This window comes from Halyomorpha halys, unplaced genomic scaffold (assembly GCF_000696795.3).
Source record: "Halyomorpha halys isolate HHAL.00 unplaced genomic scaffold, Hhal_1.1 Scaffold32.1, whole genome shotgun sequence".
In the NCBI taxonomy this organism is placed as follows: Eukaryota; Metazoa; Arthropoda; class Insecta; order Hemiptera; family Pentatomidae; genus Halyomorpha; species Halyomorpha halys.
Window position 1 is genome coordinate 1,107,532 of NW_027104903.1, and position 24,270 is coordinate 1,131,801.

Genomic DNA, 24,270 nt, shown 5'->3' on the forward strand with positions numbered 1-24,270 from the left:
CAGCAAATATTTACAAGAGAATGGAGTGTATTAATAAAATATAACGTCGCCTAATTTGTGATTGTAACGCAGGAAGAAATTTTATATTACTACATTTTGAACCTTAATGTTCAATATGTAACTGATCTAGCCCGAATCAGATACCATTCCTTCTAGTACAAGAGCCCAAGAGGAGAAAAAAGGCAGTTATTTCACCCCAATTTTTGATTACTTAATTGAAAACTAGGAATAATTACAAATAAAATTGATGAATCTGCCAAGTATAGGTAGGGGGAATAAAAAATGGCGGATGTTTCAAAACCTTTAAAAAACATTAATTTTTCATTCGGAGCTCTATATCTTAAACACTACCAGCAATACTAGAAAGTCTAAAAGAACATTATTTAAAGCAGAGTAAATTTGCTGAAATATTAGACCTAAAAGAGCTATTTACATCCTATAGTTCTCGAGATATACCCTTTTAAAAAGCAACATATCATAAAAATCCGCTAATTCCCCCTACCTACACTTGGCAGATTCATCAACTTTGATTTGTAATTATTCCACTTTTTCAATTAATTAATCAAAAATTGTTGTGAAATGACTGTCTTTTTTCTCTTCTTGGGCTCTTGTACTATTTCATAATGAACTACCTAACCACCCAAACCCACTAGTTTCTAATCTTGCTTCCTATTCCTCGCAATTCTTCGAGGCGCCTGAAAAGAAGATGGCCACAAGACCTTTTAATGTATAAACGTTATTAGAGTGCTACCAATGGGTAGTTTCTCTACACGCCTATATCACTCCATTATAAACTTTCATCAAATTTACTGAATGTATTATTAGGTACAGATGTAAATTTCAATAAATATATATTATAAAATAAATAAATAACCAGTTCTCATGGTTACAGAATTAAATAATGGATAAATAGAAAATATTAAAACATTTGTTGATTAACTAAAGTCGAAAAAAAGAAAATACAGACAGGTTCGAATCGGAATAAAAACCTCAAAAAAACCTATCCAGATTGCAAACTTATGCTTCATTATATTTTGTTATACTGTTGTATTCTTGGTGGTAAACAAAATTAATATTATTCATTTCTATCTCAAATTCCCTAAATAGGTATTTTTATAGCAACAGAATAATACAAATGTTTTGCCCAAAAATTTCCCCTTTTCTAGTCTTAATTTTTTTTTAACACAAAAAATGGCGATAACTTCACCACTAACCCACCAATCTACTCTAAACTAGTAAGTGAAAGTTGTGTGCTGCGCTCACCGCACCAGTTTTAATTATTGCTAGTAATTATTTACTAATTATAATATTTAATTAAATAATGATTATTACTATAAATTTATTATTTAAATTCTAAGTAGTTATCTATGTTTGCTATCGAATCATCACCATACTAATAAACTTTTATACCATTTTATTGACTTGAGGAGCAACAGTAATGTAACAAAACACGAAATTGGAAAAAACAAACTTTAAAAAAACACTTAAAACATACTATACATTACGTTTACGGAGGTCATTTTTTCTTACTTGCGCGTAGAATACTGTTCTTTTTTATACTATTCTACTATGCATCAAATAAATAGAATAAATATGCAAACGCTTAAAGTAAATTTCACTTCTGGTTTATTAGTGTGAATAAGTTATAAAGGTTTGATTAATAATAATAACAATTGAAATGTAAATAATAAAAATCGTAATTCTTGTTTCTACTATTTATTTATTGCTACCTGGCATTTAGTTAAAATAGGAGGTGCGGTAGCACTGTGGTAAGGTACGAGGCTATTAACTCCAAGGACCCGAGTTCGAAACCGGCTGGGCAGAAAATTTTTTTCTGTTACACTGTAGCCCTGAGTTAACTAATGTGGGTTCTGGAGCCCTCCTGGAGTCCACCCAGCCTCATAAATTGGGTAAAAAATCTAGAGGTCGAGCGTGATTCTGACCAAATCACCTCCTTGTACAACCATTGATCTAGTAGCAGTACTTCCTTACTAAGTACTGAACCCCTGACCCTCCATGTGATGTATTGGCACAGATTTTAATTTAGTTCAGATGGTATTTAGGGGTATGAGAAGATGCTAAAAACGAATATGATTTACATTTTCTTAAGAAAAAATCTTTTGACCTACATTACCCTAAGTCACATTGTGTTTTAATATTTAAAAAAAAATATAATATCGTTTAATGGGATCGATTGTGTACAATAACTATGAAAAAACATACTTTCTGAGCTACAGACCAAAAACGCTTAATTTTGTTCATAACTTTTTTTCTAATAGAGAATTGGAGGATTTCATTTTCTTTAAATATTATCATGGTGAAGGGTGACATTTTGAAAAGAAAAACAGCTCTTAAATCGGTCCAGTAATTTCAGTAATCATAAGTTTATAGTGGACCAAGGTTTGACCATTCCCTTTTATTATGTAGATGATGTGATAAGAGGGTAACTATAGTAACGTAATTGATAACAACTAACTTCACAGTCGTTAATGGCCGTTTTTAGGACCGATTTTTTCTTATTCTATAAGGCGATTTGATTATCTATGACATTGTCATGTATAGACTACATAAAAAAATTTTAAATAATAACTATATCTGTGCTTCAATATTAGTATTATATTGGAACAGTTCGGAATGACTCTCCTATGAAAGTGTGGTAAAAGATATTTTAGGAGTGAAAAAAAGTTTTCCTTAAAACCTTATATGGTGGAAGGGGACATTATGAAAACAGAAAAAAAAACACGTAAATCCAGTAATTTAAAAGTTTATTGTCAATAAAAAAGATTCGACCATTCCCTTATATATATATTTTTTTTTTAATAATTTATTTATTGTTATTTACAACTGTATATGCATGTATACAAGTAAATTTGCTGTAGGTTGACATAGTGACATGATACAAACATGTGGAGAATCTACCCACTGATAGAACTACAACATTATATATATACCAATACATTTTGTTATATTTGTTTTCATTAATAATGTATTTAACGCTATAATAGAGAATTTCAAAAGCTCAATTTCTTTTTATATATGCTCCCTATTTTGCTTGATTTTCTCTTGCTTTCTAACTTCATCAGACTAACACAATGAACATTCTTTAATGAGAAGAATAATTGACGTATGAAATCTATAACTAATTATTTTAATAAAATATATTGTTCAATAATATATCTTGAAAATATGAATTTTTCAGGAGAGCATAAACAAAGTTCAAAACATTATATAATTATAGATATTTTTGGAATTGTTATTTTAAAAATACAATATAGTAGTAAGTCTATCTGAAAGCATAACGATCTTAAAACCAATCGGTAACTCTGATTTGGATAATACTACAACATAATCTCCAAATACTCTAAAAGTGACTTAAGCCCAATAATTATAATTTATCAGTTCTGATAGGTAATAGATGTTTCTTGGTTTAAATTTTTTTTTTCCAGGCTAATATTAATTTTTTATAAGCACATATGGGATTAAAAAAAAATTATATTTCTGGTTTCAAGCTATATACTTCATAGTCTTAAATACTTTTTTAATTATTGAAATTTACTGTACATAAAAAAAAAAATAATACTATAAATAAATTTGATGAAAGTTTCGGAACACTTGATAATTTTGGGAAAGAACCACCCTATGGTGATACTTCAATCATTGATTTAAATTAAAAGGTAGTCTTCAATATACATTTATTAATTACTAACCTACTTACGTCCTTAAGTTTTGTATATCTTGTATTTATAGATTGTATATTATTCCCAACAATGAGAACTGTTTATTTTTTACGAATTAACAAAAACATGGGTACTTTACATAAAGAGTTTTTATAAATTCGATATTTTTAAGCCCTGTCTGTCTATTTCAATGGGGATAAAACCTATCTGATATTAAATACAACCTAGTTTCTTATTAATTCATTTGACGCAGAAAATCATTTGAGCGGTTTTGGAGAAAACAAAAAGAAGGGAAACATCGATTCTATAAAGGTTGGTCAATATTAGTGAATATGTTTTGTCACATCTCAGGTATATTAAATATTACTCTTTTCTAGCTCTATTCTCAATCAATTAGGAAGTGTTCATTTTTTATTTATTTTAGGCCACAGTTCATCACAACACCCCCACCAATGCGGTGTGGACAACAACACCACATTGACAACGATTTGATATGTTGTAAATAGTCGTAGATTTAGCCCTAGTTTTTAAGTGTACTAACTCCTACTAGTGTTATGCACTAATACCATTAAATATCACATATTTTAACTCAAATTATTAAGTCTAACGCTCAACCACTACATTCCTCTTTTAAAATGAGATTTTGAGATAAAAAGAAAACCCAACTACAGAGGCTCTGTGCCTTCGAGCAATACAAGGATAAAAATGTATTGCCAGGATATATGTATTTGTATTGTAAATATATATTTGTATTTGTTTCAATGAATAAAAAAGGTATTAAAAAAACAAAAACAAAACAGAATTTGTTAATTACAAAAAATTATTTTGTATTTATTTTAACAGCTAGAGTTTGTTGCTATTTCTATTGCCCCACAATTGTGTCTATGTTTCATAACTCACCAAAGGTTTTGGGGGTTTTTCCTGAACCCCCCTCGGTAAATGTTCTTTTTAAATAACGCTTGTAAGCTTGTGTATAAGCAACCTCTTATGTCGGATTTACACGTTTGCCATTTGTACTATTGCCACCAGAGGCAAATTAAATACTTCTATTAATATTTGTTAAACAAAGAAAACATCAAGAATCGTTTCAAAAAGAAAACGTTGTACCACTAAGGCAGAAAACCGTCTGCGTGTAAATAAGATTCATAGATTTGTATTACAAACTACGTCATCATATAGGAAAGGTTCAATTTTATACTATAAATCTTGAGTGATACGTACTTTCCATATGTGAAAAAACACTATTTCTACTAAAAAACTATTTTAATTTATAATCTTGATACTTTCTTGAGACTGGTAACTTTTTTTAAAATCATTTAATTTCTTAAATAATAATTTAATCCATTTTAGTCTCAAAACATTTTATTTATCTTACAAGTCCGACGTTTCGGCCAATCCGGCCATCTTCAGGGACAATCTACTACAAAACAGCTTTTATTACATGCACGATCCTCAAACATTTCAAAATACTTAACATTATTATTAATAATTTATCTTACCTTAATACAATTTTGGTTGGAAATAAATGATTTAAAAATTCAACTTCATGCAGGCTATTCTGCCCAGGTCAAAACAACAATTTCCATGAAACATTAAAAACATTAGGTAAAATATATTTTTTTCTTAATAAGTATATCTCATATATGTTTAATTACCTAATTAATCAATATTCACTTATATAATAAAAGCTGTTTTGTAGTAGATTGTCCCTGAGGATGGCCGGATTGGCCGAAACGTCGGACTTATAAGAAAAATAAAATGTTTTGAGACTAAAATGGATAGAACTTAAATTGTTTATTTTAAGAAAAACTATTTTTTTTTTTTTTTTTTTGTAAGATTGAAAGGAGATGACGACTAGTCGACTCTTGAGTTGTCATCTCCTTTTTAAATTGACAATCCTGCAAAAATGGGGCGAAACGTTGGTTAAAAATAAATAGCTTTATTTTACTATTTTGATGTCTTTATTGACCGCCACCCGGACCCTCTTATTATTAAATTTTTTTTTTTTGTTTTATTTCAATAGCGTAAATTTCACTCATAGAATAGAAGGACTCGAAATCACGAAAGCATAATTGTCCTTTCACTGTTTGTAAAAAGGATTTTTTTTTTCTTTTATGGTTACACTCTACTTTTTATTTAGAAAATCCAGTTTTAAAGCCGTCATGTAAATGTTTCCTAACGAAATGGAGAACTTGTCTCAGTTGATGCTGGATCCTTGAGGGGAGAAAAAAAAAACTATAAGAGGTTTTAAGCAAGAGGTTTGTTGTATATTTGAAGAGACGCATGGAGGACGGGAAGTAGGTCGGGTGGTAAAAAAAACCAAAGTCCTCTAAAGAAACAAAACGAGGAAAAACAAGGTGTACTTTATTTCCTATGCCATGTGAAACCTCTATATGCTAAAATGTAATCCCATTTCGAAACAATATAAAAAATGATAATAACCATCATAAGGAATTGGCTTCTATAATTTATTTAGTGCAAAATTAATATAATACATTGTTTTCCAACTTATATAAATTATTTTTAATTACACAAAATTGCATAGTTTACTTTTATTATTTGATTTTTATTTATACTAGATATAGTTTATAACAACCTCGGATGTAACGACTTATAGCGACGAATATTTCCTGGCACGTGATTTACAAGGACCTTTTCTATTTATGTTCTTTAACGTATACAACAGCCATAAAATAAAGCAATCATGATCGAAGTAAAGAAATTTATTATAAGTGTTTGGTAGCAATAATTTATTTTTTAAATATCCTCTATAACATTTAGATAATGTATATGGGAGGACCATTTTTTTTAATCGATATCCATTGCATTTCGTATTTATTTACTAATTAGTGTACAAGAAGCATTTTAACTTTTATCTGTAATTATTAACTATCACACACCCGCAAGAAAACCGTTTAAACGACTAAAATACAACATATGTATTTTTGAAAAAAATTAAAAGTACTACAAAACTTATATTAAATATTATAAAACGTTCCATATTTCTGGTAAGTATATATGGTAGTTTATAGTTTTAATATATTTCGATAGAAATTTTACGAGTATTGTATTTATAATTTGATTAATCTAAAACAATTGCGTTTTTAATTGTCAATTCTGTTGTGGGTGTGCTGTATGTACAATTTTATTAGGTTATACAATTATATTGAAATTCTCTGAGTAATAAAAATTTTAAAAATACGGTTTGAAAATAGTAAATATTGTCAAAAGTTTGCAAGTCCGAATTTTCTAAGTTGAAGGTTACTGTCGTTAAGAATAGGGGTTTTCATTTGTCTTTCTCCCTTGATAATTTGAAAACTCAGAAAAAAAAAGAAGAGAAATTTGAGATGCAAGAGCATACTTTAAATTCCTACAAATATAGTAAAATGTTTAACTCAAAGAGTTACTATAATTTAATAGCTATAACAATGCCTTAAAAAAAAAAAAATAATAATAATAAAATAAGTGAAAAAATAACTTCGTCATGTATCAACATTCAATATAAAATATCGATTATATTTTATCAATATACAATTTATTGATTAATGTAGTTATAATAAACTTTTTCTACAAAATAGTTGTTGGAACGCCCTTGATAGATGGAATTTCTTTTTTGATGTTTTCAAAAAAAAAAACAAATAAAATACTATCATATTAATAATAGATTTATTCATTACTAGTTTTTGCTCAATAATATTTTTTTTTTGTTTGAGCAGGTTCCCCGAAAAATAAAAATATAGACAAAATTAAAATTAAATATGGGAGGTTTTGAATAATTGCATATAAAAAATGTGATAAAATTATCATATAAACATGCAGCAGCATTTTTATATATATGAACATATATACATAAGCACCGTGATGGATTATTTAATTTATCAAAATTTTTGATAGTTATAAATTTTTTTTTTTTAAATCACAGAACATTGTAGTAAGAATAAGAAAAAAATAAAATAAGGAAAAATTTATCATGAAATGAATTTTGATAAGAAATAGTTTTAAAAATTATTGTAATTTATTTTTTTTTTCTTCAATACAAAACATAACAAACAATAAATAGGTTTTTTTCTTTCTTTTTGAATAACATGTAATCAAATTAAAAATAAACTTAATATTTACAATAATAATCAATATGTCTGTGATATTGATTTATTTTGTTTTATAACAGTATGAATTCTTCATTAAATAAAATTAAAAATTGTCCTAATCTATGTAGGATGTTTTGAAACATAAAGTATGCAAATTTGAGTGAGTTTCTGCATTGTTCTCACATCAGACTAGATATTTACTGTTAACACAGAATTTAGCTTATTAATGTTGGATGTAGTAACTGATTACATAATTTTTGTGAATATTACAATTAGATACAAAATAATAAAAATAGTTAACAAAATAATAATAGATAAATAAATACAATTTTTTTAAAAATAAAATAACATCAATAAGCTCAATCAACGATAATTACATTAATTATTTAAACTAATATTTTTGGTTTATATTATACCTGTTGTCTTTATATCGTTTTTAGGACTTGGTAGGTTTACTTGAGGGTTCTTTGGTTTGCGTTTCCTGGTTTGGATTCCTTCCTTCTTCATAGTATGTGGCCTATTTACCTATAAAAAATTAAATACAGTTTTAATAAAGCCATAAAAACAATAATATTTATTATTTTTACTTTCAGAGTATATTTTCATGTTGAATTACTCATATTCTGGTATATTTTGGAGTAATTCAGAATTTGAATTGAATTCTGAATTTAAATTGAACAATAAAGTAAAAATAAATAAATATTTAATTTTGATAATTTATAAAACATTCTTGAACTTTTGAATATCAAAATTTTCTTCGACTACTTACGCCATGAAGTTTAAAATATAGCCCACAAGCATTACACACAGGTTCTCCAGTATTGTTTCTGCGCCAAAGGGTTGTATTATTCGTTTGGCAGTTTGCACAGCTCACACCATTTCTTCTGTTACCAATCTGCAAAATTTTTAAATTTATTATATTAAATATTCAATTAATAATATGAACAAAATACGTTATAGAATGTGATAGATGTTTAAGGTATGTAGGTTTTGATAGAAAATGAATTTACCACCCCTAATTAAACTTTTACTCTGATAATTCCTACTATCGAAACGAGGAGAATGGGGTGATGATCCATGTGGGAGAATGAATGAATAAAAAACATGAATAGAAGATAACAAAGATGTGCCCATATTTTTATTTTCCGAAAATTTGAAACTAAGTATTTAATCTCTTTAATGCTAATTAATAAGTAACCAATTCATGTTCCATCTATATTAATGTATTTTTTTAGTAGAAGATTGAGAGGGCTATACTAAAGAACAAAAATAGTTTTTGACAAAACTGTTTTTTGAATAACAACAATTCGACCCACAAATGGGTCTGCTATGATGGATGGAAATGTACCACAATAAACGTCACCCTATTGTACATCTCAACTCATCACAATAGCCCTGATGAAAACCTACATTGTTGATCGGAACGTCGATAATCGATAAATAAATCTTATAATTTACTTGCTATCAATCATTCATATTTAATACAACTTATATATGAATAACAGGATAATATTTTACAAATGTTGACCACAAAATCGTGATAATGGATGCGATATAATTAATAATGATAAAAATATTTTGATTAGCACAATGATTACACTTGTGAATTTTATTACACACTTATGAAATGGTTAGGAATTAGTTCGTTTCGATTTAATATTGTCGTCTCAATAATATTTACTTAGTGCATTACGCGCAATGCAACATCTTGTAGCTTTCTAAACTCTTCCGTAAATTCATCCTTTTTCATTACAAATATTTCAGTTAATAGTTCATTAAAAACAAATCTTAAAGTTTATTTTTCTCTTAATGTAACCGGTCAGGTTTCGAATCCGTATAAAATAGTAGAAAGTTTATTAGTTTCGTAAAAAATTAATTTTCATGTTCCTCGACAGAAGGCACGAGGAATGTTTGTATACTTAGTGTTTAACGTATTTCCTCCTAAAGGTGTCCATGCCATCAAATGTATCTATGCCACCAAATGTATCTATGTCAGGTCCTTTTACAAATTTTAGTGACTATAAATGTTGCTCTATTAAATTAAGTTAAATTTTGAGGTGATATAGGACCCGTTGCTTAATCGGGATTTAGCGGCTCCAGTAAAGTATATATGATACATTTCATGTATTATATATTTATGATGTACTAATTTATTTTAATGAAGGGTACGATAAAAAAAAATGGGGTTTAGGGGGTACAGTTTACATTTCATATATATATAACCAAAAATAATAGAAGGCAATCCTCGGCCAACCCCTTCCCCTCCCCCCCCACTGAACCTTTTTTTTCGTACCCTTCATAAACAGTAATAAAATTGTTAGTTCATACATACATAATACATGAATATAATTTCATTTATATTTTATGTATTATGTATGTATGAACTAACAATTTTATTACTGTTTATGAAGGGTACGAAAAAAAAGGTTCAGTGGGGGGGAGGGGTTGGCCGAGGATTCCCTTCTATTATTTTTAGTTTTACCATTTCCTCTTGTGACATTGTTACATGCCTTACATCCATCAACATACTCGATATAATTGAATATTTTAAAGGTAAGATGAGACTGACTACATGAGGGTGGAGGGGGCGGTTTTCACTCATTTTTTTTTTTCAATTTTAGCCACTTTTTAAATGTTGGTCCTCTATATTAAACAAAGTTAAGTCTCCTCTTCCCGTTTTAAGCAAGTTTTGATTTATTACACTCGAATTCGAGACATAGTTATTTACCAGATTTTCAATATTCCTGGAAATAAACTTTGCATAGTAACCGTTTAGCTATTATATTATCATCCTTTCTTAGGTTCACCGTACGTATGATTACACTGATCCTACTTGACAAGGTATCCGATTACAGATAAACATTCAGTGCCTCTCACACCGCGATCGTTTACATCCACTCACATTGTGTACTTTCTTGTGGTGCGTCCTCACCGGTGGCCTGTGTACTCCGTTGATCCTGCTGTATAGGCCGCAGGCATTGCAGAGGTGATGTCCTGTCCCGTCCCGCCGCCACAGCGGGGTCACGCTCGCTGCGCAGTTGACGCACTCCTTGATGTCGTTCGTCGACAGCATACCTGAAACAGTTTATTGTTTAGCCGATATGCAATGAAAAGAAAAAGAAAAAAATCCATATATTTATCTGGTTTCAACTAACATCTTGCTACAAGGACTGACAGAATATAATTTGGCATTTAAAATTGAATGCAAATTATTAATGTTTCTCACGTGGAGATCAATTCATAAAACCTGTTTTATTAATTGTATTCCTTTCGGTCTCCTTAACTCTAATCTTGTATTGGGGGAATGCACTGCTTTTTTAATTATCTAAATATTGTTTTTAACTTGGTTTTTATGAGCCTTATTACAAACCCACGTATAACCTTAAAAATTTGGCCGATTATCTTCGTATAGGGACGTCTTTTTGGCGTGGCACTAAATGGTTACAATGATTTTTATGGTTGTTTACAAATGTATAAAAATATATACAACTAGTATTTTTACTATAAGTTATAAAATGGGATGATAAAAACATGTGGAGACTCTACCCATTTATAGAACTCCATTTATAGAACATTTCTAGAGGAGAAAATCTCGGGGCCATCTTTTTTTCAGACGCCAGGAGAATTATCAGTAGTAAGTAGAAGTAGAAGCCAGGTTTGAAACCAGTGGGTTTGGGCGGTTGGGAAGTTTATCATAGAAGGAATGGTATCTGGTTCTGGTCAAATCTGCAACATAAGGAACATTGAGGTCCTGATGGAAGACTTGATTTTTGACTAAGTAGGGAGCATTAAAGATTTTTGACTATAAGGATTGAATATGAAAGGAATTCAATAGTTTTTTAGAGGAACCCCAAAGCTTCTTTAATTTTTAAACTGCTTATTAAATATAACCATATGTTGGACTAAAACATACATGCTCCTCTCCTACCCTTATATTAGTTATTCTTCTTTCTTAACCAGAAATTAAAATTAGATCGGAATCTACCTTTGTTAAGAAGGACCACAAGTTAAAGATTAGTATTAAACCTACAATTATTATTTTTATTATATAATTAAATACTTACTGGGATCGTAGGACTCGTCGATAGCCCAGGTAGCCTGCCCATTGCTGGAAAATACATAAGGTGTTCCTGGAGGCAGCTGTATCTCCTGCTGTGGTTGCTGGTAGACGTACTCGCTGGACCAGTAGCCAGGCTGGTTAGTCGTCACGTACTCTCGGCTACCTCCTCCCGTCACGTAGGTAACCTAGTAAGAGATAAAAATGTTAGCAATTACTAAATTAACAAACATTTAGTGATCTTAGTACAGGACGCAGGATGTTTACTCGGGTTTTCGGTGTTTCACCAAACACACCCATTCGTTGAAACTTGTGTGCTTTGACATGGGAATACCCATTCTGCAACGTTGACTTTTGTTACTTTGAATCATCTGAGGGTCTGAAGTATACCTTAAGATTTCAAAAATTGAATGTTATTTCCTAATATATCTTTAATGAAATAAAAAAAAAGTTTAGAATAATAAATTTTTGTGCCAGTGAAAGGTGTCATTTATAACATTAAATTTGATCGATCAGTCGTAACTTAATGTTGTGTAGGTATTGAGGTAATCAATCAATTATAAGACAAACTAAATAGATGGATACGAAAGGGTACCTATGCACTTCAGTATCACATATTGAATTAGATGATAATTGCGATATATTCATATCACTTTAACAGTGAATTTAAACAAATCAAACAGTTATAACAGATCAATTTGATTTTTTTGTTTAATGTTTTGCTAAAAAAAAATTGTTGGTTAAAAATTGCGTTTTATTAATTTACTAAAATGGAAATAAATTCGTTATTTTAATTTACTATGATTGTAAATAAATTTTTAAAAAGTCTGAAATTAATTTATAGAATTAGGCCCTATTTTTTACACTTGAAAAATTAAAATGAAAGAATTAGTTTTATTCTATTGTTATGTATTAAGTTGAAACGCTTCTGTTGCGTATCATCGCTGTCTGGATTTCAAACCTAAATTTAATTCTATACTGCTACAACCCATGATGGTCACGGGGTTCAGTACTTTGTAAAGTACTGTAACTAGACCAACGGTTGTGCAAGGAGGTGATTTGGTCAGAATCACGCTCGACTCGTTGTTTGGAGTATTTTTATTTATTAATCTACAATAAGTATTTTGACAAATCTTAGTTTAATTATGAAAGAAAATTATTGTTTTGTTTTTTTTGTATGAGATTACAACTTTTCTATATTTTAAGTTATTATTATTTGTTAAATATTATAAAAGGCAATCCACAGTGATGTGATGCTTGCCTTTTCATGCTGATTTATAATCTCCGAAACATTCCTATATCATTATTTTCTACACAAGAGATATAAGAGATTACATACTATACAGAGATTAAAAGTTTTTTTATTAGAATATATAGTTATATGAAAAAAAATTCGTTTATCGATATTATTTTCTAATTTATGTTATTGTTCCTCGAATGTAATTGTACTCTGATTTAGCTTTTACTTTTGTCTTCAAAGTTCTTGGTTTAATGAAAACAATATGAAGCAATTTTGGGGTCTCGATATACGATTGTACTTCCTCATCGAATACAGGGAAAAACAAATAAGAAATCACAAGTCACCAATGCACTTAATTTTCTTTTTGTTCTATTGTATAAAGAAATAAGAAAATATAATATTATATCATTGCTTATCTGTGATTTGGAACTTGGGTTAGTAAAATATGAAGATATTCAGAGGTGCTGTCAAGATGGAACGAAAAATAGTTAACAACTACATATTTGCCGAATTTTCGTCCACTTTTTAGGGTTTCATCAAGGCTAAAAAAAACAACACAAATATTTTGAAAATGTGGGATAATAATATACAAAACAGTAAACTAAGGTAGTGTTAAAAATTATATAAATATAGGTGAAAAAGAAATTATAAAATGAACAAAAAGAAATAAAAATATGATATATAAACATATATAAAAAATAAGACGTACGATATCAAGTATGTATAAAATAAAAAAATTAAATTAAAGGGGTACTTTGTAAAGAAGTACTGTTACTAGACCAACGATTGTGCAAGAAGGTGATTTGGTCATAATCACGTTCGACCTAACGTACCTATGTATACATTTTATTTTCCACTACTCTAGCCGAAACGTTGGCACAATTAAATAAGTTACATCAACTTATTTGTGTTTCATTTAGACCGCACCCCCAACGTCTCCTCCTCTTACAAGTCATGCACAGTCAACTATCTCTCATAATTATAAAATAAGTATATGAAAATAAAATTTATAAATAAATGTATGCTATTTTATTTGTTTACATGTTCTTATTACTGTACATCTTATTTTTCTTATATTCATATAATTTTTAAACTTTCATTAGATTACGTATTTGTATCTTATTATCCAACATTGTTAAAATATTTATGTTACCTATTTATGTTACCAATGAAGCAATACAAAGTGGGGCGAAACGTAGGAAAATAAATAATTGTTAACTACCTTTTGTTCCATTTTGGCCACACCCCTGACCAACTCCTTCATACATCTAAAATTGTTGTAATAGCCCGTCCGATATACTTGTTAATTGTTCTAAAACAATTATAGGGCCTCATACTAGATTTAGGACGAATTTTTTGTAAATGCATTGGATGATATTGCGCTGTTGATATATTGGTCAGCAAGCTGCTCTAACAATATTGAACATATCCTTGGAACTATGAGTTTCCTCCTTACTCCATCCTTCTTCGCCTTTCAGGATCTCTGTGCCCCGGATGACCCGTGACTCCGACCCCTGTGGGCGGTGTACAAATATTGGCGGCGGATGTGAAGGCGAGACCGGAACTCGGCCTGTCAATAAACAGTTCTGGAGGTCTAGGAATTCGAAGAGAGTACCTGCCCTGTCTCGGTCCACGCCCTGCTCCGAGATAGGCATCGCTGCTCTACTTAGGGCCCGGGGAAGGCAGCAGGAGGAAAAAATTGAACAATGGTTCAAATGTGTACCGGAAAGCAGAACACGTAAAAAAATGTTACGATTATGAATTGGCTCCTGGTTAGAATAGGGAAAAACGTTCGTCTCCCATTGAGATTTAACTAACAAGCTCAATTGGTCTGTAGCTGTGATTCAATATTGGTTATTGAAGATTGATCTATATCCGCTGGTTAGTTGATACAACTTTATAGCAATAAGGTCAACCAGCCAAGTTTTTTTTAGATTGAAGAGTTTTACTATTAAACATTATGAAGCATTGGTAGTGACTTACCGAAATCTGAGGGTAAATCGAAGACCCCAGAACTGTTTAAAAATTTTAATATTACCTTCAGTATATGAAATGTATAGCAAGGGGGCGGAGTATAATATCATTAAAAATTTTGAATCTGAGGAATTGACGGATATAACCATGTCCAAATAACCAAGACCTGTAAATTGAGCTTTATCTGTGTGAACAGCTAAAATCAAAAGTCTTACGAAACTGAAATGAAACATTTAAATGTTACAGAAGGTTTTTCGCTAAATTCGACTGACACTAATATCGGAAGTGTTATTTCATAAAATAGATATTATCTTTTTTTTTTTACGATTTTGTCGAATACGGTGCTATCGATTTTGAATAAACATTGGCCGTTAACATCGGATAGGTCATATCCCCATGGTGAGACAGGCCTTAAATGTAAAAATTTTCTAAACGATTCTCTAAAAACTACTTTTAATTTTATTTGATTGAAATTATTACCCTTATTTATAGAACTAAAAATGGATATTACATGTATATAGTACATATATGTATATGTAGTTAACTGTAAAGATTTAAATATAAGAAGATGGTCAGGGTTGCGGTCAAAAAAAGAACTAATATTTTAAAACTATTTTAATGTCCGACCGTTTCGCCCCACTTTGTAGGGCTTCATCAGGGCTAAAAAGATACAAAAAAAAAAAGAAAAAAAAAAGAAAACTGAGAATATTACAACAATAAGGTAATTTAAGCTAGGATAAATATTATGTAAAAATAAAGTGATATGAAATTATATATAAATAAAAGGAAGGAAGATATAAAATAGTATCAGTATAAAATAAACAATGATAAGAATGAAAAATAAGTAGCAATGTAAAAAAACAACACGAGAGTAAAATTTTTTTTTTATTTATTTTATTTTAAAAATACGTAAAATATACAGTTAAAAAAGTACATGCGATGTACATAAAAACAAAAACAATACGGGAAAAAAAAAAGTAGAGATTAAATAAACGTCTTGAAAGAATAAACATAAATAAAAATAATAATAATGATATTAAATGATAATAAATGAGCAAAGAACAAACAACTTCTTAGCCCTGATTAAGCCCTGCAAAGTGGGGTGAAACGTCGAACATTAAAATAGTTTTAAACTATTTGTTATTTTTTTGATCGCAACCCAGACCATCTTATATTTAAAAATGGATATGAAAGAATTTGATAATTATCTATCTGAAAGAGAAATTGTTTCTCCCGGTTGAAAATCTATATCTGGAAGTATAAGTAATAACACATACTTATAATATACCGTTAAAAACCAAAGATTTAAAAAAATATTTGTAAGCTTTAAATCATGCTGGTACATGCACATCATAGTATTTAGCCAACCGTTAAGACATAGTCCTTGTAACTGGGACTGGGAAATCAGGAAAAGCGTCATAAAAGTTTATTGTCGTTTTTCGATCCTCAAAAACATTGATTAATTACAAAGTTTCATAGCTTCAGGTTAATAAAAAGTTTGTTTTAAAATGTTCGCTATTTTGGATGGTAAATCAATGATTTTATTTTTTACATAATTTTCCGTTCAATGTTAAAATTTGTCTCTCAATCCTATATGGTCAAAACAAATAAAAGTTGAATGAAGAAAAAAATTCAATTTTTATATTAGTGTAAATGAACATTATTATATTAGGTTAAAATTTTCTATTTATCTTTCTTTTATTTTCGCCTTAAACTGTTTGAATATTATTCACCCTAGGTTGGCTAGTTTTATGATTTTTTTTTTCTTATTTGGTAAAGAGAGAACTGAATTAGTTAAATGTAATTACTGTTTAATTTCCTTTCAGCCTCTACTGGCTTTCAATACCACTAACGCAGTTTAGAGAGAAGCGCAGGGATTTTCCAGAGTCTTTCTTTGAATGAAAAGTGGAAAGCCAAGTTCTGCACACTTAACCCTTTATCGATCGTAGCGGTACAGATAGCATTTTTTTTAGAATGACTTTTTTTTTAATTATTTTAAAAATCATATTAACATTATATTATATTTTTTCTTGAAATTTTATCTTCTATATGTGGTTTGCAGAGGAAACCACAATGATATCATCTGGTGCAATTGTTTGCACTCGAACTGTGTTTAATCCTGAATTGGTTAATACCAATATTCTAAGAGCAGTTTCATTTCGATTATACTGAACATCTCCTCTATATCTAAGTATTTTTACTGACTCATGACGTAAGTCGCCCGTTATCAACGGTAACCCACTGCAGACCTAACCAAACCAACGCCTTAGCCCGTGACGTGAACCTTATCCCAACAATGACGCCACGTTTCAGTAAAAAATAGAAACTAGAATTGTGTTAGTCAGAGGGACCCAGTTTTTCTGCTCTGTGCTAACATTTGTCTGAGAGATTAGTTCTTCAAATTTGTTCGATTAGATCAATATATCCTTCGATCTGTGCCTAGTTTATGCGTTAGAAATTTGATCATTATATTAACAAAAAATAATATTGCAGTTGCAGGCCTACCTTCCACGCCATAACCCCTGATGAAGACCTGAAACTCAGGTCGAAACGTCGGCATAAAATAAATAAATATGGTTTTGTTTATTTATGTTGTTCTTTCCTGACCGCACCCCCCGACAAACTTTTCTAATCATTAAAAAATAATAATGTTTTAATTTCAAATATTTTTTTGTGCTTTTAAAAGCAATTAGAATACTAGCTAGATATGAGGAAGTCATTTTTATTTTTCTACCATTTACGAAAGTCGAGATACAATTTTATAATTTCCACTATTTCATTATATGGCTACCTCTGAATGGTGTTTCAAATATTTTTAGACAATAGAATATCATTTCAACCCCATGCTTATTTAATTCTTTATAATAATTCGTGATATCTGTACATACGAGTATGATCGACAAAATGATTAGAATTATATAAATAAACTACTATATAACCAAATGTAGGAGTGGGTAGCTCATTGGTAAGGCACTATACTAGTAACTCTAAGGACCCGGGGTCAATTCATTATTATAAATTGGGTAAAAATTTGACGGTCGAGCATCATTGTGAGCAAATCACCTCGTTGCAGAACCGCTGGTCTAGAAACAGTACTTCCTTACTAAGTACTACACCCTTAACTCTTCATGGGTCGTAGCGGTATAGATTTTTTTAAAAATAACAGAATGTAAAAATATTACAAAGGACAAAACTAGGAATTAACAGGATGTTACTTTTGCTATACTGAATTTGATAAGGAATCATAGATTATTCGCAAAAAATATTTGTGTGATTGTTGAAAACAAGACTGATAACTAATTTCTTAATAATTATTATTAGTTTTATCCGACCTGCTAAAAACGCGAAATGACAATGCTTAAGTGTTGGATAATATTATTTTTTGTTGATTCTAGATATTTTTAGATAATTAATTAATTAATAACTAGGAGATTAGGTGAGCCTCATTTTTTTTATAGGATTCACACTAATTCTAAAATTAAAACTTGGTCGTCACCTAACTTATCTTTGAAGTACTTCAGGAGGTGTAAGTTGGCTGAAGAAGAGGTTAACTAGAATTTGCACGTAATAAAAAAAAAAAAAATATTACGTCTTTAAATTAGGAAATCCCTTATTTTTGGCAATTAACGTTTCTTTTACGATTTTTCGTAATACACTTCGAAAAGATTTTAAAAAAAAATAAGGAATCTCGCTTAAATTTTTATTTTTTAAGTCTTCAATATACTAAGTAGAATTATGAATCCAATGTTTTTATTTATTTTTACAGATATTATTTATGATGAGAATAATAATTATAAGATACCGTATATTACATTTCGTTATTTTTTTTTTTAACAACGAACTGGGGATAGTTTTGAGGTTTGAGTTTTGAACTTTTGTTGACCGCAACCCTGACCATCTTCTTCATAATTTGTACGTTCAATTATTTATATACATGAAAAGAAGAAAAAATTAAGAAATAAGTTTTTGCAAAGCCTTTTTCGCCACCCTTGCTGGTGCTAAAAATATTTCGCAGTAACTTGTAGAGTTAAAAAAATTATCATTTGAACTGTTAATTAAGTAGGGGAAAAAATGCTGGAATACACTATATATTTACTTTTTTTCCCTTTTTTGTAATATTTTGAGTAGTGGCATTCGTTTGTGGCACTTTGTTTGGGAACCAATGGGTAGATGATTGCTTAAGTAATTATTCAATGATATTAAAAATATGAGAAGACAAAATAATCCTTTTAGCTTATGAGCATTCAGCAGAAACAAGTTTGAATTGTTTCTTGCAAAAATCTCTCTAGAGTATATACATAAAATAAATATTGGAAGGTACTGAATGGGTGGAGATGTATTAAAAAAATGTTTTGATTCGTACAAATGTTATTTTTGACTAGTGGGGTTTTTGCTGGTGAGCACTATCATCCCAACAGTGCCTTTTCTGAATTTAAGTAATATATAACATTTCATCAAGTTATATGACATTGTGAGGTGTAGATAGTTGACGTAGATTACTGATTGGAGAAGACAGTCGGGAGGGGGGTCAGAAAATAAATAAATAAATATAAACATAAATAAACAAAAAAAATATTTATTTATGCTGACACTTCGACCTGAACTGAAGCTAAAAACCAGTTTTAGCCAAGATTCCCCGCTTGATATTCTGATGAAGACCTGAAACTCAGGTTGAAACGTCGGGAATAAATTTTTTTTTTGTTTATTTATGTTTTTATTTGCTGACCGCACCCCCAGACCATCTTCTCCAACTAATACGACATGGTATTTGTGGTAAGGGAAATGATGTGTTTTGTGTTCATGTGTTAAGAATAACACACTCTTGAAGTTGCTACTCACTAACCAAGATCCAGAGCCGGGAAAAAAGGCAGTTATTTCACCCATTTTTTTGATTTCTTTAATGTTTTATTATTAAGGTTAAACACTTTTTTCACTCCAATTTTTTATTACTTTATGACTACGTATAATTACTAGTTAAAATATGAGTCTGCCAAGTATAGGTAGGGGGAATAAAAAATGGTTGCTGTTTCAATACGTTAAAAAAAAAAAAAAATCATTTAGAGCTCTATATCTTTAAAATTGGTTTATGAAGCATAGATTTCTCAAAATAGATTCACTAACTACTGATTTTTTCAGTGAATTTCTTATAAAGTTGCTTTTAAAAAAAGCTATATCTTGAGAACTATTGAACGTAAAGAGGGTTTTATATTTAAGCAAATTTACTCTTCCTTAAATGACGTTCTCTTAGGTTTTCTAGTGTTGTTAGTAGTTTTAAGAGCTCCGAATGAAAAATTAATTATTTTTAACGTTTTGAAACATCCCCCATTTTTTATTCCCCCTACCTATACTTGGCAGACTCATCAATTTTGCTTTATAATTATACATAGTTTTCATTAAAGTAATAAAACATTGAGGTGGAAATAACTGCTTTTTTTCTCCTCTTGGGCTCTTGTACTAAATTAAGAACTCGTCAAATAAAACACTATCTATTTATTAGCTATATATGAATTAGTTATACATACCTGCGCACTTAGCTGGGTTGGATGCGTGGTGGCCGGATGATCAAAGTGTGCGAAATTCTTTGGGGTCATTGGCGGATCCGCCTTGATATAGACGTCCTCCTCTTCTTTGTAGGTGTAGTATCCCGTCGCGGGTTCCTGGTAGGCACCTCCGGGCGGGTAATTGACGGGCTCGAGCGTCACGTAGCTGCCCTCGCCCTTGTCGTCACGCTCGTACTTGACGGTGCCGTCGGCGGTGTAGTACCTTCCGGAACCAGGGCTGTACCGCGTCGTCTCCTCCAGGCTGTACCCCTCGTCGTAGTTTCCGGGCCGCAGCTGGACTATTTCGTAAGGTACCTCCACGTCCTTACCGCTTCTGTGCAAATTCGCATCAGAATATGGTGAATTAAAAGAGCTGTAATATTTTAATAATTAAAATGTATAAGAATAAGCTGCTTATATTATAAAATTCCAATAAAAATATATCTCTATAACATTTTTTAGTGGTTTTTCATTCAAAGGAAATTATGTTATTTTATGTATTTTCTCTATTTTGGAAATTAACTAGCCTTAATACAATTCACAATTCATTATTTTACATCATGAATTAACCCTGTAGACGTTTCGGACGGTACAATTGTTCAAACAACAACGATTAACAATGCAATAGCAATATCATACAGTGTTAAAGGTTTTTTTTTAATATATGACAAAATTTCTTTTGAAAATTGAACAAAAATGTACAAACAATGAAAATTATTGAAATATTGGCTCCTAAAGACAGATGGTTCGAAACGTCGATAGGATTATATTCATGTGAAATTAATTTTTTCTTCTTCCTCTCTTATTTCCATTTATCAAAAACAAACACAAGTTTACGTCTCAGGTAAATTAGTCTGCCTTGTTTATCAGCGAAGCGTAGATGCATGAACCTCATTTCATCAAATGTAATATAATGGACTGTGCCTGTCTACACAATGTTTGAAACAAATTGTGTTCTCAATAAATAATGTGTTTATATTTGTTTTGGTTAAGTAAATTTTCTAAAGTTTGTACCAGTCATGGTTTGTTTCATCTTGTAAAGTCTGTGAGTCGCCTGTTGGTTTGTGACATCTCGTTGAAATTGTGTCGGTATGCATATATGATACCGAGCTGTGGAGACAGTATGTCAGATACCTTGAAGTATTCCTGCAAAGGATTGTTCAACTGTAGAGCATTTAGATATTTGTCAGAAAGGATATATGTGACATCAGGAGCATCTCTTCAACCATACGATACTCTCTCTCCTACTTTTCATCATTCTGAGAAAAAGAGGTTAGAAAATCGCTAAATTTTACAAACATGTTTTCTATGCAACAATTCTAGTTATGAATTTGTTCACTTTAAATGTTTTTCGTCATGGAAAGTGCCTATGTTTTTTTTAAATTCTCTAAAAAAAAAAAAAGTGAATTTATTTAAACCTATGAGACATGGTAATCCTTGATAAAATGCAACCAATTATCAACATAAAGATAAATTTGGCCAATAAAACCGACTTTAGAAACAAAAACGTAAAAAAAGGATTGAATGAAATATCTTGGGGGGTTATGGATGCCAACCAATAGATGGAAATTTTATTATTGTATGTCTTCTGGTTGTATTCTATAAGTTGTTAAAAAAATATGAACACAACAAAAGTGATTTGACAGATTAGGTCTAACAATCAAACCATTCATGATTTACTTAAGTGCGATTACTAAAATAAACTCTAATATAAATACAACCCAGGATTATCAAACATTTTTTCTGTTATCAGTTGCTGAATATAAGGTATATTAATTCAACGCAAATTGTATGTACTAGAGATTTTATATAGCTTGTTATATAGGTGGTTTAATTTTCTAACATGAAAACTTTTTATCAAGTCTTAATTGCTTCATTGTACTACTCAAATAAAATAAAAAAATATTTATTTAATCTATATTATTATCAATATTGCCAATATTAAGAGCAACAATTATAAAAATTATCACTTTTAAAAGGGATTCATGAATTTTCTTTTCATCAGATCCCAAGTATTATGAAATTCGAGCTGGGAATCTGAGGTTTATCTTGGAATAAATACAATAGATTCAAGGAACAAATTACTTTAGGATCGGATTGTATGCCATTACCAGACGATCGCGACATGACTAACTTATATTTCAAAATTATATATAAGCTAATTAAAAAAAAAAAGTTTAACAAAATATTAAAAGACTAGTAATACGATATTAATTCTTAAGGCTTAAATTTAATCCGAGTTCTGTTCAATACAGTCCCGATTATAAGATAAAAGAAGGAAACATTTCAAAGCGATTTCTTATGATATTTCTGAACTAAAATGTTTCTATCCCTTAACTAAGAATTATTCATTTATTTTTATTCTTTGTCAAAATTTTTGTGCTGAAACCATCGTAGACTAATTATTACATTTTTTTTAATGGTCAATTCATGGATAACTGATGTTTGCATTTAAACAATTTTAAAAAAATTTTGATTATTTATTAAATCGTTATTTGTAAATTTACTTATGATTTGTCCGTTAGTTAATTTCTTATTTTAGAGAGTGGGTTTAAAAAGTAATTTTTACAATCCTTTTTTGATTTTGACCTTGGTCCTAATTCGTCAGGAATATTAATTTTTTTTTGTAATTCATTTATTATGAAAATGTGAAAAATTCAAAAATGCCCCTGAAGTAATTGGGACTCTTAATATCAAAAGTCAAGTTTAATCTAGATATAAATGCCTATATTGACAACTTGATGTCTTATATTAGGGGGTATTCATGATGTGTTAAATATAAAATGTTTTACCATGTTAAATGTTATAAGTATAGGATTGTGAGCGGCCCTAAAGTCATATTAATTGGTAAATGCAAAAGTGCTCCTAGCGGATTTTCGAAGCAACTTGTTTTATAACCTTTCTTTCCTAAACTTCATGTTATTGTATACTTATAAGTTTTGATTAAAGTCATTTATTACCAGATGCCAAAATTAAGTGAAAAGTGTCTACGAGCAAGTAACCTAACACAACAAACAAAATGATGGCAAGCTAGACTGGTCTGTTGCATGACATCATTCTCCATTTAACAGACCTAGTAATAGGCTCTCAACATGTTGTATGTCATATCGTTTTAACATGGTTAAAGAAGGAAAATTTCTCTATTTAACATGAGTTTTTCCATTTAACATATTGAACTGAAGATCATGAATACCCCTATTATATTTTATATCGTTTTAACATGGCAAAAAAAGGAAATGTTTCTCCATTTAACGTGAGTTTTTCTATTTAGCACGCTTTAACATGTTAAACTAAAGATTACGAATACCATTATTATCGAGATGCCTAGAAAATAAGTCGTGTTAAAGGAAGTTGGTAAGTAAAATGGGGCATTTTTTTATATTGCTGTTTTTTTCCTTTTTTGTGTGTGTTAAAGTCCCTCTTACATTGACGAAACAATATAAATCCCTGATCTAAGAAAACGGAATATGAAAGAAGATATTCGATGTGATGTAATTTATTACCCAAAGAATCTATTAATTGACACCATTCGTTAAAGAGTTAAGCCCACTGTTGTGAAATATAGGATTATCGGCTATAAGTAAGGTAAATCTGAGTAAGAAGCTAAATGGAAATTTTTGTCAAATTTATTGTTTTGAGCTCATATTGATCCAGATCCAGAGGGAGGCACCCAGTAATGAAAAAAAAAATTATG

The 24,270-nt window shown here is 29.9% G+C and overlaps 1 protein-coding gene across 1 annotated transcript in view; it reads right to left on the minus strand.

The window, feature by feature from the left end:
• LOC106685295 (transcription factor GATA-4) overlaps window positions 1-24,270 on the minus strand; it is a gene marked incomplete in the record, with an annotated part of 31,879 nt that overhangs the window by 2,134 nt on the left and 5,475 nt on the right. Inside the window, 5 exon segments of the mRNA XM_067045984.1 lie at window positions 8,182-8,290; window positions 8,535-8,660; window positions 10,668-10,840; window positions 11,830-12,010; window positions 20,559-20,949. Coding sequence (XP_066902085.1) covers window positions 8,182-8,290; window positions 8,535-8,660; window positions 10,668-10,840; window positions 11,830-12,010; window positions 20,559-20,949 — 980 coding nt within the window.